This window comes from Arachis hypogaea, chromosome 5 (genome assembly GCF_003086295.3).
Source record: "Arachis hypogaea cultivar Tifrunner chromosome 5, arahy.Tifrunner.gnm2.J5K5, whole genome shotgun sequence".
NCBI lineage: Eukaryota > Viridiplantae > Streptophyta > Magnoliopsida > Fabales > Fabaceae > Arachis > Arachis hypogaea.
Window position 1 is genome coordinate 13,836,150 of NC_092040.1, and position 18,272 is coordinate 13,854,421.

General features: G+C 34.2%; 4 protein-coding genes across 4 annotated transcripts; 2 read left to right on the forward strand and 2 right to left on the reverse strand.

Annotated features, from left to right (window-relative positions):
* Positions 1 to 1,102: 1,102 nt before the first annotated feature.
* On the reverse strand, positions 1,103 to 3,285 carry LOC112800888 (non-specific lipid transfer protein GPI-anchored 7). Its single transcript, XM_025843336.3, has 3 exons — positions 2,859 to 3,285; positions 2,677 to 2,721; positions 1,103 to 1,459 (listed from the first exon to the last, which is right to left on the reverse strand). The coding sequence occupies exons 1-3, from the start codon at positions 3,163 to 3,165 to the stop codon at positions 1,362 to 1,364; spliced, it is 450 nt and encodes a 149-aa protein (XP_025699121.1). The 5' UTR covers positions 3,166 to 3,285; the 3' UTR covers positions 1,103 to 1,361.
* A 2,286-nt stretch (positions 3,286 to 5,571) lies between these two features.
* On the forward strand, positions 5,572 to 7,173 carry LOC112800886 (uncharacterized). The gene is made up of 8 exons (XM_025843333.3): positions 5,572 to 5,780; positions 5,860 to 6,006; positions 6,087 to 6,184; positions 6,255 to 6,327; positions 6,405 to 6,465; positions 6,546 to 6,631; positions 6,728 to 6,817; positions 6,895 to 7,173. Exons 1-8 carry the CDS (start codon positions 5,664 to 5,666, stop codon positions 6,955 to 6,957), a joined length of 735 nt encoding a protein of 244 aa, XP_025699118.1. The 5' UTR covers positions 5,572 to 5,663; the 3' UTR covers positions 6,958 to 7,173.
* A 961-nt stretch (positions 7,174 to 8,134) lies between these two features.
* Positions 8,135 to 9,014, forward strand: LOC112800887 (pectinesterase inhibitor 9-like). Its single transcript, XM_025843335.3, has one exon. The coding sequence runs from the start codon at positions 8,245 to 8,247 to the stop codon at positions 8,860 to 8,862; it is 618 nt and encodes a 205-aa protein (XP_025699120.1). The 5' UTR covers positions 8,135 to 8,244; the 3' UTR covers positions 8,863 to 9,014.
* Positions 9,015 to 13,878: 4,864 nt separating this feature from the next.
* LOC112800889 (hsp70-Hsp90 organizing protein 1) lies at positions 13,879 to 17,270 on the reverse strand. The gene is made up of 7 exons (XM_025843337.3): positions 16,048 to 17,270; positions 15,168 to 15,456; positions 14,928 to 15,013; positions 14,609 to 14,832; positions 14,450 to 14,516; positions 14,278 to 14,337; positions 13,879 to 14,204 (listed from the first exon to the last, which is right to left on the reverse strand). Exons 1-7 carry the CDS (start codon positions 16,960 to 16,962, stop codon positions 14,091 to 14,093), a joined length of 1,755 nt encoding a protein of 584 aa, XP_025699122.1. The 5' UTR covers positions 16,963 to 17,270; the 3' UTR covers positions 13,879 to 14,090.
* Positions 17,271 to 18,272: the final 1,002 nt, after the last annotated feature.

Here is an 18,272-nt window from a genome sequence, read left to right on the forward strand (position 1 = left end):
AAAAAATTATTTTTTAAAAATATACCCACTAACAAAAATTTTATTTTTTATTATTAAATTTTGCTTACCAAAATATCCTTTAATAAATTATTTTTTTATTAATTAAATTATATCTTAAAAAAATTTAATAATTATATTATTTTTTCTAAAATAATCTTCAATAAGTTTTTAATTATTAAATTATAATTTTACCAAAAAATTTTTTAACAATTTTTTTTATATTTTACTATTACTTTTTTAATATCTATATATATTATTTTAACATTAAATAAAAAATTTTAGTAAGATTATTTTCCAATATCAATATATATTAATTGTTATACATATTAACAGTAGTAAGATTTTTTTATTTAATGTTAAAATAATATATATTGATATCAAAAACTTAATAGTAAATATAAAAATAATTGTTAACAAAAATTTTAGTAAAATCACAATTTAATAATTAAAAAATTATTGAAGGGTAGGTATCTTAGAAAAAAATAATTTAATTATTATTTTTTTAAAAAATATTTTGGTAAAAATACAATTTAATCAATAAAAGAATAATTTATTAAAGAGTATTTTGGTAAGAAAAATTTAATGATAAAAAATAAAATTTTTGTTAATGGGTTTTATTAAAAAATAATTTTTTTTCTTAAAAAATGGATAAAATTAACATTAATTAATACAAAAAGTTTAAAATAGACTAAAAAGGAGATTTTTTAAAAGTTAGAAAGAAAGAAAATCTACATTTATAAATAGAAAGGAGAAAAGTGTCATTTTAGCATTTCATAAGAAAAGAAAATAAAATTTTTTCTTAAATTTTTTGTGTTAACTAATATTAATTTTATCCATTTTTAAAATAAATAAATAAATTTCTTTTCTCATTGTTCATTGTCCATTGTGTTGCTGGATTTTGGAAACGAAACCTTTATATTGGACAATCTGATTATATCCTATCATCTATGATAACTACAACACTAAAGAACACCACGTTTCATTTCTTCGTTGGTTGGTCAATTTCTAGCCACTAATAGGTACAAGAAACATGGCCACCAGAGACGTGGCCTATGTACATATACTAGTTAATAATAATGTATCGATCTGCAACACTGATCCATGACAAGAAGCTGCTTATATTATTAGACTGATAAAGCATGAAGTCTCTACAATCTACATCATATATATATGTATCTATGAAGATTGAAGCAACAATAATAGACACTAGATACAACTAATTTTCTTTAGCAAATAAAACAGCATGCAAATGGGAAACAAAAAATGATCACAACAGAACTCAGAATGCTGACATATATGATAATGAGACAGATGAGGCATGCATAAACTTGGACCCCAGTGTACAGGGTTTAGTGTTTTTCCTAATAAATAAACAGCACATAACACCAAAATAATAGTTGGAAGGAGAACCCGCTCAATGCGACTCTGCCTGCACCTCCTTCATCTGCTCCGGCTGTTGCTGCAACCATTGGAAAAAGAAAAGCATATATAGTTTTATGACTGTGTGATGAGTTCACTTCCTAACTGTGACGACAAAACAAAATCATATAAACCCATCTTTATAATATAACAATTTGTGAAAGGATGCTTAGCTTTATATATATATACACACACGCGCATGCATGTGATTATTTTATCTATAAACCCTGTTTCTTAATTTTATATCTCCCTTCTTTTTCTTTATTTTATTTTGTCATGTTGTAGTGACTTAGATCCCTTATCATTAAACCGGATAATTTTTATGTTTGTTTGAACAAAGTAAATATGACAATAACTACAATTGGTTCAGTAAGTCCTCAGACGATATCTTTCATAAACACATTATCAAATAATTGAAACAATGGATTCAATAATTCCTAACGATTATGCAAGGACATTTTGGTCGGTAATAGGCAGGGCAGAACTAGATTGAATTTGAGGGAGGGGCTAAAAATTAAATCTTTAATAGAAAAAATGTAAAATATTTTTTAAAAAAATATTATTTATATACTAAAATAGTCATTAAAATCAGTTACAAATATATTTGTGTATAGATTGTTAATGTTACAAGTGCAAGAAGCAGTGATATTAGTCTCACATGAAAGAAAATAAGGAAGAGCGAGAAGTTTATAAGATGAGAGACCTAAATTTATTATTTTAAGATTTTTGAGTTGAATGTAGTGTGTGATTTAATTTATTTTCAATTTGTATTTATATTTTAATATATATTTTATACTAATGGCTAATTTTGATGACTAATTTTAATATATATAACATAATTTTAAATCTTTTTTTTTAAAATAAAACTAAAATTTATATACAATTTATATATAAAAAATTATATTTGGGGGTCACACCCCTTTTGTTGCATAAGGCTCTGCCCCTACTAACAGTTACAATTAGACAGATATGGTATTCACTCACAAGTCACAACTTATATATATAGAATCTAATGCAGTGAAAAAAAATGAACTTCACCAAATACCCTCAAATGTCATCATCTTCTAAAAGCATAGTTTGCATATAAATAAATAAGAAAAAAAAAACAGAGAGAGAAAATGTACCATTTTAATTTATCTTCGCATTCAACTCTAACCTTTGAGAAGATGCAATGCAAGAACCAAGTACTATATGACTAAGCATTCTTTTCTATTAGACCAATGCAAATGGGGCATCAAAAAATTAAACTATTATTACCTTTGGGCTTCACCGACACTGAAGGAGGCGGAGCTGAAAGAGCGTCTGAAAAATAAAAGAATATTACTTAAAAATCAAAAGTATTTATTAGAAAAATAATCCTTAAACAAACTATAATATGGGCCTTACAAGTTACAAAGATGAGGAGATTGTTACATAGATGATGGTGACTTATATAGTACCTTGGCACAAGGAGACGCTAAGATTGAGGTTACAAGAGCGGACAAATCGGATAGTTTGAGTGGTGTTGGAACCAAAACTCTCAAGGAATGCAGGCGTTAATACAATCTGGCAGAGGCACGCAAGCTGTGTTTGGAATACGCTTTTGAGAGGGTTGCAGCAAGCATTCGGTGGCTTCTTGGAGTTCTTATACTCCACGCATGGTACTAGCTCTGTAGCACAAGCTGGATATGCATTAGTCTGCGCCTCGCCAATAACTACTATCATCAACACCACCGCCATCATCATCGTCAACCTATAACTATCCATTTTTGAACTCTCTTTAGATCTCTTCTTTTTCTTTTGCTTGTTCTTTCGTTCCCGCTTCACCCTTTATATATAGTTCGTTTTGCTATACATGATACTCTGTCATTGGTTAGTTTGTCAATAGAACTACATTATAAATATTTTATTCTTTATTTTATACGGGAGGTTCAAATGAATTAAATAAATAAATAGGGGAGGTCTTGTTCTGACGTGCGTACCAGCTAGAAAAGAAAATTTGTGTGTCACAAAATATATGTATCACTATCTTGAAACTTGTTTGAATATGAAAATATATGATCTCTGGCTAATTGTTGAGAGGAATGGGAACCATTACCGATTTCGTGAGGTCATGCCCGTGCAAATCGAATAATTAAAACTAAATAATAAAAATTGTCCATTGCTGTTGAGTTGACTGCACAAGTTTAGGGGGCATGTTTAACGAAAATTAAATAATAAAAATTATTGTTCGAATCCCGCCTTGTGCATGCAACAACCCATTGGCCAGCAGCAAACTCTTAAATGGAGCTTAATACCGCGGCGAATTAGTCCTTGGCCTGCCGGGCTGGGGGATACCGTGGGAAACAAAAAAAAAATAATAAAAATTACCCATGCGGAACCTAGCCATTATCTAGATTCTGCATATGCCAGACCTTTATAGCTCTCTAAAACTTTCCAAAAAAGACTTTTAACACTCAATCGTTTTAACTAGAACTAGACCAGTGCTTTAAGCAAATTCAAATAAATAATAGAAGTGAAATTTAAGTTTGAGTTGGTTTAGTGGTAATTAGTCTATTTAAGTTAAGTGTTAGCAGTTTGAATTGTATTTTATGCGTGCAACATCTTATTGACCAATGACAAACTTTTAGATATTAGTTCTAATTCGCTATGGATTAATCCTTAAAGATGTGTTTGATTTTATGTTGGGAAGAAGAGAAACATGTTTAGTCTCTTGAACACTTTATCTTTATGTTTGGAAACTTTTTGTATCTTCTGAACATAGAAGTGATTTTTATTCTTCAACCCACGTTTACAAATACTACAAATTGTAGTTTTTGCGTTCATTTTTTTTCATTGAACTGAAATTTATTTTTTATGTATCAATTATATCCTTCATTATTTATGTTTATTATTTTTTTATAATATTTTTTCTTTAATATTCTCTTATATATATATATATAATTTTTTATTTATATGGGTTTTTTATTACTGTTATTATTATTTTTTTTATAAAATATTTTTTTGCTTTGTTTTATTGATTCTATTAATTTTATTAGAGTACTAAAGAGTACTGAGAGTATTAAAAAAAGAATATTAAAATTTATTTATATATTTAAAATAAAATTATAAGATAACATAAAATAATTATTTAAATTCATATTTTTTTGTAATTCATCTAAAAATGCTATTAAATAATGTAATTCAAACACTATTTAATTTATTATAATCTATTTTAAATAAAAATTACGAAACATAAGTTAGGTTAACTCACTTCTGATCAAAATAAATTTTACAAAATTAATTTTATATAAATTAATTCCGGATATTTTAATTTTCAAACTTACTCTAATAGATATTCTAAGCCTTTTTTTTTTATTCAAGTACAAGGCACCAGCACAACACACTCGCTGACACACAATACACTACACTATATGGGTAATAATAGATTTTCTAACTTGCGATTTGTGAATCTGTTCTGCCTTCATTTTTGTCTGTATTTTTCATTGGTCCATATACTTATACATGTGCTAGTATGTAATATGAAATGACCCAGCCCATAGCAGAAAGAACCCAATTAGACAATTACCAAATTTCGAGATGAACGAAGGTCTTTTTTTTATATAGGGTCGTTTTTGTACGGGGTGAACAGGGTAGTAATTCTAATAGGGAGAAGGTCCTGGTAGACGTGCATGTGCTACTACCTTTCCAAATCAGAGGAGTAGGAGCCAGGTAGAAGATTCACCAAGTTGATTCGGTGACAGTGGAATGCAGGAGAAAATGTGGAGTTGCGGCATCATCGGCGACATGCACGAAGGAGGAGAGACGAATCACGCGCTTCTGACAGAGGAAGATTCTTTTCGCCATCTCTGGAATTTGGGCATGGAAGTTGCTGCCGTCCACCTCGCCAGAGCTCTTCTGGTCATTTGGTCGCGGTAGCAAAGGAAAGCTGCTGCATTGAAGAGCGCTGTTGTTGAACATTTGGTCTCAGCATAGCATGAAGAGGGAATTGATTGTTTGAATTGAGGATTGGGTTGGGGGTTTGGTTTTCTTTTTTGAGTCTGGGCCAGTTTTGGCCTGGATACCTGACCAAAAAAAAAAAAAGAGTTATGTTCTTCCTGGTTTGGGTTTTCCGGGTCGGTCTATCCGACCCATGATCCATAAAGAAAGACAATTACCAAATTACTATGATACCCTTTCCTAATCCATGATTTGAGAGTTGCAACTGGGAAGAAGGGATAATATAGATTGCAGAGCGAGTGTGCTTGGGAAAGAAGGTGATAAGAATGGCAGCCCTTAGCTTTGGCATGGCCACCACTGCTTGGAATCATGGCACTAATACTCATACTCATACTCGTCCTCGAACTCATACTCGCACGCCCACAATTCGATGTATTGGCTGGGTAACTATTCTCTTCCATTTATTGCTTTTTGTTGTAACTTGCAAGTGCCAAGCTTATCTGCTGTTTTGTGGGAAGAAAGGACCCTGAAGGCATCCTTGGGCCACCCCAAACTGGCCACATAGCCAGACTGGAGTTCAAAAGGCGCCTCGAGAGAGATGCCGACGCTCGCGAAGCATTTGACCGTCAGGTCCGTGAAGAGAAACAGCGTCGCCAAGAACTTCGTCAGGTACTCTAATCCTAACTTCATTCCCCCAATTTTCTTTTCTTTTCATTTTTTTTAATCATTTTTTGTTTGTGAACACCTAGTCTCGCATTCCTCCTGACAATCCACAAGAACTAATTGAATACTTACTTGACACGGAAGCTCAGGACATTGAATTCGAGATTGCAAGAATGAGACCCCGGTACAATTTCACAATTTCATTCATCTACATTTCTTGGTTTAGCACATCTGACCTTAATTCATTTTTGTAGATTGAACGAAGAATTCTTTTCGCAACTTAAATCGGAGTTAGGACAGCTTCGATTCGCTGTTAACAAAACTGAGGTTCTCATCTTCTCTTACTTGTATGTTTGTTTGGGCGAGCTCGTCAGCTTATTTTACTGTGAGCAGCATTTTCACAGGCCACAGAGGACAGGTTGATTGAGCTGGAGGCTCTGGAGAAAGCCATTCAGGAAGGAATAGGTTTATTACTTTTTCTTTTGCTTGTTTTGTTGTAGTAACTGCACAGGAGAGCAGAGCAATGATGTATATTAATGTTACAGATGCATATGATAAGATGCAAGGTGAGCTTATAAAAGCCAGAGAAAGCCTAACCAAAATTTTGACTTCTAAGGATGTCAAAGCAACTGTATGTATTCTTCGCCATCGTTCACTTAGTTGTACTTTTGTTATCTGAGTTGAACTTGTCAATCTAACTTTTACTTTTTCTTCAATGCAACATCAGTTGCTGCAGATGGTTGAGAGCAGTGAAATTAACAGATCTCTGTTGGCACTTCTTGATGAAAACATAGCCGATGCACATAGGAGTAACCAAGTAAATATATACCAATTGTGTCTCTGGAGAATAATGCTTGTTTTGACATAACATGTTTCCATGTTATTTTGTTGCAGAAACAAGCTGCAGAATATATGGAGAAGCTTCGCGGGGCTCTACTCAAGTACATTACAGTTTAGTGTGCATATATTTTTTTTTCTATTACAAATCTGCGGAAAATATTTGTTGTTGATAATTGTAGTATTTTATTATACAAAAGAATTGTGTTGTAGCAGATTTCTCCAATGGGATATGGTATCAAACAATTGTCAATTTTGAATTACAACTACGGTTGGGTTCTCTAGTTGATCAAGTATGAAATCTAATTTGAAAACCACTTATATACTTCATGCTCAGAATCTTCTCGCAATGAATTTCCCTTAATTACTATCAATTTTTTTTTCCTTTGGTTATAGCAACTAGCCAACTACACCATTTTCGTCAGAACAAGTAGACTTCATATAGCACTGTTACCATATTGACTGAATAGGCCAAGTGTGCTGATTTCGTTGAAACCCATTGTAATAGGTTTGCGAACTGGATAAATGTTAATAGAGAAACTTCATTGACAAATAACAAGATTTATGTTATAATAAGGGTAGGCATAAAGGAGGTATGGCTTTTCTTTTTCTCTTTGATCAAGATGCCGTTGCTTTTTCTTCCTTTTTTAAGGTCACTAACTAGGCATGCTAGTAACTGACTGAAGCTGGCCCAATCATGGCTTGATTTGATGCTCGAATTCCGCTTGGTAAGTAGCTGATATGTCAATACAAAATACAAAATAAAAATTAAAAAATAAAAGGTAGCTGATATATACTTGGTATCCACAATCATCTAGAATCTCCCATTAGGCCATTACCCATCCAAAAATACAAGAAAAGCAAGAACATTTACTATTAGGCCAAGTTCAGTAGTGAGAGATTTAAATAGTTTCACTGTCACGGGATCAAATCTCAATAACCTTACACTTAACCCAATGTAGTAAACTAAAAAAATCTTGTAGATTGCTCCTTAATGCGCGACTCAAGAGCCCTGCTACTGCTTTATTGATAACTGTCTTATAACTTAAGCAAAGCATTTTAACACTGAAATAAAATATATATATATATATATATATATATATATATATATATATATATATTTTACTTCCAAAGTCCAAACAATTTTCCATAACAAAACTACCGTTCACCACTCAATAAGTTGGGTAAAAGTTAAACAGAATTTCCTTTAGGAAAAGTGGGAAAGCAGTTTAAGAAAAGACAGAGTATAGCCCGGTTACAATAATAATAAAAATAATATAAAGCAAAAGGCATGGGCAAGATACATTATTTGAGCAAGCGAATAGTGGTTGTTCAAGTTGTCAGTCCCTATATATTGGAACTCTATACCCCTCAACTTAGTAGTAATTGAAGTTCGCAATATCAGACATGGCTGCAAGAGTAGTAAGACATGGAGTTATTCTTGTACTGCCTCTCTTGCTGGCGAGCTTTGTAACTCAGGCAGGTGGAACAACCCCACAAGACTTCATAAAATCTTCATGCAGAGCAACGCGCTACCCTGCTGTCTGCGTGGAATGCCTCATGAGCTACGCAGGCGTGATTGGCCAAAGCAAGAGGCAACTAGCCCTGGCGGCCTTATCAGTGAGCATATCAAGGACACGGTCGTGTTCATCGTTCGTGAAGAAGATGGCGAAGGAGATGAAGATGAAGCCAAGGGAGTTAGGAGCGGTACAGGACTGCATAGAAAACATGGGGGACAGCATAGACAGGCTGAGCCAATCGGTGAGGGAGATGGGGCGCGTGGGTGAAGGAGTGGGAGAGGAATTTGAGTGGCACATGAGCAACGTGCAGACATGGGTGAGTGCTGCACTCACCGACGACAACACATGTCTTGATGGCTTTGGTGGCCGTGCCATGAATGGCAACGTCAAGGCAGCCATTAGTTTCAGGGTCCTCCATGTTGCTCAGCTCACAAGTAACGCCCTCGCTTTGGTTAATCGCTTTGCTTCCACACACTCTCTTCAAACTTCTCCAATCTTAAACTAATAAATGCTTAGTTTCAGCTGTTGGGATGTTTAAGTTTTAGATTTGGTGATGACTAAGACTTAGGTGTGTGTTGGTTTGAGTGTCGTTTTCTGTAATATATGGATTTTGTATGATGTATCATGTATCTAATCTAAGTTGTGAGTTGATGTTTCTTTTTTTGTCTTCTTTTCCTTGATGAACCCTGCCATTGAGCAAAAATGAGGTTATACCGTCTCTCAATTCTAGAACTTGTGTTAATAGTCTATGTTTGTATCATTAGTTATTTTGCAATTTGCACAATCCAAGTTCCTTCCACTCAATAACAGAGTCTGGAGGAATAAGAGAGTAACAGACTAACAGGTGTGATAATTTTATAATCTGGTCTTAATATGAATGTGTCTTCTTTTGCTTTCCACCTTTGCTTTTTGGTCGTACTTTACTAAGATAATCATGGACTTTATTTTCTTGCATCCGCAGGCTACTAGATATGGTTGAAGTACACAAATTTGATGCACGCAAAATCTTTATGTAAAGGTGAATAATTGAAGTAGTGGACATAAGATAGTGGATACTGTACTAATCTTCCTGTCCCACTTAGATTTAATCTTTGTCATCAAGATCCTGATTTAGTGATCAACTATACTGAAGTTGGATAGTTAACTATAAAATAACAACCTGTCGCGAGTTGATTTCAAAAGAGACGGGATGATTGAAGGGGTTTGGTTATGCATGTTACCAAATGATTTGTCTTTAACCAACCTTTCGTTATGAGAAAATAGCCAACAGAATTTCAGATTCCGAAAGCGAAAGAAAAGGATGACTTTGAAATCAAAATGAAAGACGACAAAAATGAAGCATGAAATGTCGATAAGCATCATGAGTCTCCTACTCTCCTCAAGGTCATTTGTAGTCATGAGGGCTCAACTCCCCATAAAACTAGTAACAGATCTATTATTTGATTTATTTCGAATGAAAATTCAGTTCTACTTCGCATAAAGTTGATACTTGAGAGCTGTTAGATAATTTAATTGAATTGACTAAATTTTTATCTAATAGCTCTCAGGTATCAACTTCACGTGAAGTCGACTTCACCAGAATTTTTACCTTTATTTCAACGTAACAATAGCGTACTCACTTCTCTCAACTTTTTTTTAGAGTAATGGACAAATAGATCTCTGAATTTTTTTTCGCGGACATTTTCATTTCTGACCATTGAAAATTACTTTTAAGTCCCTGACGTTCTTAAAAGTTGTACGGATTAGTCCCTCCGTCCAAATGCCTCCTGTAATGCTTGTCATGCGTACACGTGGGTCAAGCGCACGCGTCGCCTGACAGACTTTCCTCTCACGCGTACGCGTCGCCATGAATTTAGCAAATCCTCATATCTTCGTGAATTCTCCATTTCACATGTTTTTTTTCCATTTCTTTCAAGTCATTCTTGCCTTCAAAACTTTAAATCACCCAAACAAACATATCAAGATATAAAATGGGAGAAAAGTAAATTAAATGGCCAGAAACAAAAATATCCGCAAAAAAAAAAAGACAAAGACTTATTTGTTCTTTACTCTTTTTTTTAAAGAAAATATTTTAATTAAAGTTGAAACTTTTTTCTACTATCTTTAGATTTTAATATAACTTTCAGTTTAACATAAAAATTCTATCTTATTATCTTTGATGAAGTAATTTAAATAGTATTCCTATGTGATAAGTTTGAGAGAGGTATAGCTGGTTGGTCCGAATCTGAACTCATCTTTGTGTGAGCTAGATGAGGTATACCTACAAAAACATTTTGACGGCTCTAAGTTAAAAAAAATGTGAGATGAAATATATATTATTCAGCGTGAATAACATACTTTATTGAGTTTTGTGCACCCTCTTTCATAAAAGTGGTTCTTGTTCCGTTCCACCCTATAACATATTTGAGTTTGACCTAATCTTGATTCAGTGCATTTTGAGATTAAATTCTCGTTTTGCTCTTTGAGATTCACGCGATTATTCATTGGTGGGTACTCCCATGAAGATATTATAATTGTCTTCATGTGATGATTTTTCTTTTTGACCCTTAGATGATGGAGTGTAGGGTTAGATTTTGATATGTTATAAAAGTGTTGTTTTTATTTGAAGTGTGGCCAAATCAATAAATCACACTTTTATACAAAGCATCTTCATAAAAAGATGTTTTTTGCATCTTCATTTGAGTAGCTCCCTTATTCATTTTGGTCATTGAAATTTAAAATTATCTATATTGGTCCTCCAGATTCAAGTCTGGGCACCAATATGATCCCTCAATTCTTTCTGACGATGACTAGGCAAACGAAGTGCTGAGATTGCACTCTCCCTGCCACGCTAGATGATGAGTAAACTACATTGTTTACCTTTGGCATCCAAACAAGTTAGAAACGAAGAATAATAGAGGAAGAGAAGAAGACAAATAATTTATTTTGGGTCTCTATCGTTTCTTCTCCCTTTATATACAGAACGACGATATTTCTGACTTGTTTGGATGCCAAGGATAAACGAGCACTCTGTTTGCCTAGTCATCACTGGAAAGAGTCGAGGGACCACATTGGTGCTTAAATTTGAATCTGAAATATTAATATAGGTAATTTTGAATTTCATGGACCAAATTGAGTAATCGCATGAATTTTAGGGACCAAAATGGGTATTTAGTCGCATTTTGAGGCTCATTTTTTTTCGATATGGCAGAAAAGTGTGTGTTGTGCATGGATGTAGAGAACATGAGTACTAGACGTTGATGTGAGACAATTTGTTCTGAAACAATGGAAAAAGAAATCGGATAATCTGATTTCTTTTTTAAAACAAATTTGCCCTAACCTTAAACTCTAAACCCTAAACCCTAAACCGTCCGATTTGTGTATTCCAAATTTTTTTAATTATTTAAAAACAAATCGGAGAATTCGATTTTTATGTCAAAAAATCGAACGGTCCGATTTTTACTCCTGACACCACACAGTTACCTAAAATATCTAGACACTTCGTAACTGCGTCCTACACCGTTCTTCTTTCCGTATTTAGATTAAAAAGTGTTAAGTTACTTATAACCTCCTCTTTTCTTTTCTTTACCTCAAGGATAAGGACCCCTTGTTTTTCTGTATTATGTAGCACGTTGACAAATTATAACATTAATTGGTACGAGATATAATGGACGGATCAAGTAGTTATTAACTTATATACTTCAATCATGCAACTGAAATTAAATAACGATAACTACCTTTTTATTATATGATATCAAATATGGTAAATAGTAATTCTTTTTACTATTCTTTCGTAACTTTTTTTTTCTTCCCTCTGTAATGTTCTTTATGAATGACTTCTTGTGTATGATATTGATATCTATCACTGAAGGATAAGATAGAGAGAAACATAGATCTTCTACGCTATGTAGCCGATCAAGGTCTATACCATACTTGCTTTCAAAAGCAGAGGAATGGAAGCATACAGAAACCGAAAAAAGCTACGCCTAAGTGATGTGCATCCATTTCTCTATGCCTTTATGGAAATGGGCATGGGCATATTAGCATTCGCAACCACCCACTTTTACTTTTGTTTATGATCTGACATTTTGACCATGACTTAGACAGCGTATTTCTTCCTTCATCTTGAACTCGATTGATACCATATGCATTAGTTGCTAGAGCTACACACAATTCGTAATGAATATATATTAAAAGATTACACTCGTGAATCATGATGCAAATTTTTATGTAGCTCACTGAGCGTACGAATAAACCAAACAATCAATAGTGGTGCCCGATCATTGGTCACTGCTGAGATATTAACAAATAATCAGCTATCTATATACTAAGAAAAAATTATAGATAGAGAATAAGAATAAAAGATTGTTTTTATTCCCAACGTTTAGGATAAATTTTATTTGTGTTTTTAACGTTTAAATAGTCCTATTTGTATCCCTAACGTTTGTAAAAGTAATTCAAAGTTATCGTCAATTACACATCATGAATGCTTTAGTTTGAGTTTTAAAAATTTCTTCTTAAAATTAGAATACAAATATTTAGGATAGAATCGATAATCTACTCCAAAAAATAGCTTATCAAAAGTTAAAATTAATTTCTACATTGTTTACATAATTCACTTTTCTATGGACATAATTGAATCTAAACACAAATAATGGATATAATATTAAAATCGAACATATCCAAGTAAGACCTAATTGAGAATGAATACATTTAAATGAGAATAATTGAAAAATATAATCTAATTTGTCAGTATAATTGATAGTAGGATAATATTTAATCACTTCTATAAACGTTAGAAATACAAATAAAACGATTTAAACGTTAGAGACACAAATAAAACTTACCCCAAATATTAGAGACAAAAATAATACTTTACTCTAGAGAATAAAAATACTAAACAATGACCAAGTTATATAGTCCACCCAATTTAAAAGGTAAAGTATGATCAAGTTATATCACCTATCTTCCCTCGTAATTTATAGGTAGGACAAAAAAAACCCAGGAGGAAAAAACACCAAGTTATATGATCCACACAATTTCCTTGGTATTCAGTTCGTCTTTGACCAAAACAAAAACGAAGAGTCCTGATTAATTAGTTTCTCCGTTCCTCAACCATCCTTTTATAAGAATTTCACCAAACCTTCTATAACACCAAATATAATTTATTTATTTATTTATTTTGTCATAAATACCGTCATTACTCATTTTAAACTTTTTGATATTTGGTTAAACCCTGAATAATCAAGTACGGCCGAAAATAACAAACAAAAACTAGCCCAAAAGGTCTTCGGCCGGTAAACTAGCCCAAATCTGAGTCCGTATAACAGGCCCAAATTCCTGAAGTTGGTTTACAAACTTTACATTGTAAACGGACAACGGACCAAAACTCCGGGGTCGGAACCGCCTGACAAAACAAACCAAATCATGCACCACCTCAAACTACCAAGCCCAGAAGACACAGACTACCCCGGAAGATTATAAATAAAAAATCAAAATCAAAATCAATATAAATTGAACCAACAACCGCAAAAGCACGAGGGGGTAAAAATGTTCAAAATTTTACTCGAATCATCTGGATTCACTATAAACAAGGCAAAGACCAAAAAAGAAAACCTTAAACAACCCAACATTTCCCAACCGTTTTGTAAATCAAATCGATTCTACAGCAATACAAGAGTCGCAATGGGAAATATAACTGTCAGTTACTCCTTAATTAGCTTGAACACCCAGCCAGCTCAGTTCCCATAAATTCTACCTCATCTGGACAATCCCAGCACTGATGAGTTTTTGGATTTTGTTCATCACCATTGGATTCTTCGTATGTTCCTGTGCAGCCTTTGGATTTTCTTGGAAATCAACCAATACCTGCATGCAAAACCAACTCTAATTAGCATATCTACATATTCGAAGTACAAAATGCACATAAATGGATGCATACCTGTCTCATTACTGGGTCTTGGAGGATGTTCTGTATCTCTGGATCTTGCATTGCCTTCGCCTACAAGAATACAAAACGTAATATATATGTTCATTTAATAGATAAAGATTTATATGCCTAACTGAATCCACTACAGCAATTAGAAGCTTCAAAGAGTGACGGTAAACCATACCTGTCTCTCCTTCAATTCTTCGGGACTTAAATCCCCACGGCTTGCCTTATTAATTTGTTGTACACATCTGAAATGAATATTATACACACATTACCGCAGTGTGCATGGGAAGTTCAAATAGGTAAACATAGGAATGGAGCGATATAGACAATAACGTACCTTCCAATGCCATCAAGTAACTCCTGATTGTTGGGGTCGTGTTTCAATCCCTCCTTATATGTTTCCAAAGCCTTGTCATATTCCTTCATGAAAAACTGTACCGCACCTTTCCTTGTATAACCCTTTACAAAGGTTGGATCCAGCTCAATGCACTTCTCAGCATCCTTTAAACCTTCCGGCATGGCCCCTAGTTTGGTGTAGCATGCAGCTCTGTTACTGTAAGTCTGAGAAAAACACAGCATCCAAATGAATTAGCATATGCAATTCCCAATAAGAAAAATACTACCACCAATTCTCTTCAATGAGCATTAACAATTACCCTAGGATCTTTAGGGTTTCTCCTCAAAGACTCTGTGTAATGCCTCACAGCCTCGGGATACTTTTGTTGCTTGAAGTATTCATTTCCTGCAGGCCAAAACTCGCCAAATGAGAAAAATAAAATGGATAGAGTATACAGCTTACAAAACCTAATGCCATTCTTTAATATATATATATATATATATATATGATAAAAAGAATCACATTCATAAAGGAAGTGAAAACCCATGAGCAGACTTACCTTTCTCTCGCTCCTCATCAGCCAAATTTGGATCAAAATATTCTTGTTGTTCTAGATCTTTCTTAGCCTTTTCAGCTTCATTAAGTTTCTTCAATGTGTCTGGGTTGCGGTGTTCTGTAAGTGCTTTCTGGAAAGTCTCGATGGCAGGTTCAAAATCCTTTGAGGATTTAGCCATCTTCACCAAGGCAGTTCCTTTCCGGGTCAAAGCTCTTGCTATCATCTTGAAGTCTGATCTTAGTTCTCTTCCTCTTTCAACAGCCTTATCACAGTCTTTTATGCATTCCTCATACTGGGAAGGAAAAAGATTCCATGAATTGATGTGAGAATGCAAAATACAGAGGGGAAGATAAGCTCTCCCTTACCAAAAAGAAAATTAAGATTCCATAATTCCCGCCCCCCCCCCCCCCCCCCATCCCCCATTTTTTCCATATAACTTGCTAAAAATCAATACAAGCCATATAAATCAAACAGAACCGTGATTAAACCCTCCCAAAAACTTGACAGTTTTTCCGTAGCCAGCAAACAAGTTTCATTCTTATCATTCATCCTCTAAACTCATCTGCCAAACATAGCCTTACAACAATCCTAAACATTACCAATCTCAAAACACTATGGAGGTCTAACAAAGTATGGTAAACAAAGGTATCCCGAAATATGAAAAAAGCAGTGTTTAATTAAAAGATTATGTGAACCATTATACACTGATGCATTATACATTCTATGCTGTTTCACGTATACAAAGCAAAAACAAAATGGTTGCATCATATCTCAATTAGTCACTAACATTACCAAGCATGCCATAAACCACTTACACTAATTACTACTCAGGACAGAGCAAATATAAATGAATGATGAAAATTGAGTTAGAATGAAACTATACCTTTCCCATTTCCAAGTAAACAGCAGCACGGTTTGTGAGATAAGAAATATCCTCATCATCCAACTCCAAAGCCTTCGAGTAATAATGAATAGCTGTATCAAAATCCTTCTTCTTGTACGCTGCGTTCCCAGCCTCCTTCTGCTTCTGCGCCTCCGCCTTCCTCAGCTTCTTATCCTTCTCCTCCTCCGACAAGTCCATGGGCTCGGGCTCTGGCTCAGGTTCGGGCTGCCTTGGAGGCTCCGCTTCAGCCGCCCTCTTCCTCTCGGAGGGGGAGGGGGAGGGGGAAGGGGAAGGAGAAGGAGAAGAGGACTCTGGCATGTCAGCATCATCAGTTGGGGTTCGAATCTTGACATTGAGCAAGACGCCAATGGCCTGCATAACCCTCTGATCCTTCAAGTACAAGTTCAATTTGTTTGGATCCTTCTGAATATCCTGCATCATCTTCACGAAATCCGGCTGCTGAAGATAAACCCTAGTGGTTGGGTCTGCAGTGAGCCGAGCCCACATCTCTGGCCCTGAGAAGGCGTCCCCGAAGGGGTTTGCAGGGGCCGAGCGGGCCCTGGAGGCGGCTGCCTGGGCATCAGCCAGGCCGTATTTGAGGGGCTCGTTGTTGGGGTCGATTTCGAGGCCCTTTTTGTATGCTGCAATGGCGTCGTCGTATTGGGAGAGGCCGAGGTGGGCGGCGCCGAGGCGGCTGTAGCCCTTGGACCAGTCGGGCTTGAGCTCCACCGTCTTCTTGGCATCGGCTAAGGCGTCGGAGTACTTCTTGAGGGAGGCGTAGGAGGCGGATCGGTTGGAGTACAAAACGTGGTTGTCCGGGGAGAGAGCTATGGCGTCGGAGAAATGGCGTACGGCCGCGGCGTAATCGCCGGAGGAGAAGGCGGCGTTGCCTTTGGCTTTAGCTTCGTCGGCCATGAATTGCAGAAAATGAGAATTATGGAATTAGGGGTTTTGATTTGGGGTTAGTTTAGTTGTTTAATTGTTAAATTGAGGAATATAATTGGAGAGGAGTTGGAAGAGCTTAATAGGCGAGCGTGGTGAGGACTAGAGACTTCTGGGGCTCACCCTTCTGGAATGTTCTCCCACATCAGCATAACTAAATGTATATTTTCATCCCTTTTTTATGAGTTGCATGCATATGCCTAATTGGCTAATGGCTATCCTCTTTTTCTCTAATTTTTTTTTTTAGATATTTCCATCTTAAACTTGCGCTTTTTATTAATATTAGAGAAGAATGTATGTTTCGTTGTATTATAGAGATGAAATATCACAAAATTGTGAAGAGAAGTAAAAAAAAAATTAGAAAGTAATATTTAAAAACAAAAAATTTAAAAGTCAAAATTTTAAAAATTTAAAAGTTAAATTTGTGTTTATAATTTTTTTATTTTTTAAAATTACAAATTTAGTTCTCAGATTTATGTTATTTTTGTTTTTTATATCACAAATCTAAAAGTTAAATTTGTGTATTTATAAAATTTGATCCTCAAATTTCTTATTTTCATATTAAAAAAATCACTTAATTTATCCACACCAATAAATAATCCATCATATTTGTTCATTTAAAAAAAATTAACCTCTAAAACTTTGGTATAACCCAAATATTTTCATATTTTATTATTTCATTTTAGTTTCGATCTTGATAATTGATATATATTTGAATATTTTTTATGCAAATCAATATTTAAACTGATAATTATTGACTACCAAAATATAATCTTTAATTCTCTTTACATGGGCTAAAGTTAGGAGTAGAAACAGGCCAGGCTTTACTCTTAACAGGCCAGGTCTGTAATAGAGTATATTAGCCTTAACCTGACCTATAGTCTGGTATAGGTTTTTTAATGAGTATTGAGTCTGGCCTGTTGTTAAATTTGGCCTGTCCTGAAGCCTGTCAATAAGCCTGTTTTTTTTAATAATAATTAAATTTAAGATATAATTTAATTTTTAAAATTATAAAATATAAAATAATAAATTTATGAATAATATTGATACAAAATACATATATATAATTAAAGAGACAAATAGTTGAGTGGATAAAGGTATTATTATAAGATAGAAGACCCAAATTCAAATCCTTCTAATAGCATTTTTACTAATACAATAAAACTCTCTATATATATTTACATGTTCAGGCTGGCCTGACAGGTAAGACTATTTCAAAAGTTTAGGCCTGACCTAAGTATAGAAAAAGAGAAAATTATATATCGGACTTCATTTTCGAAAAT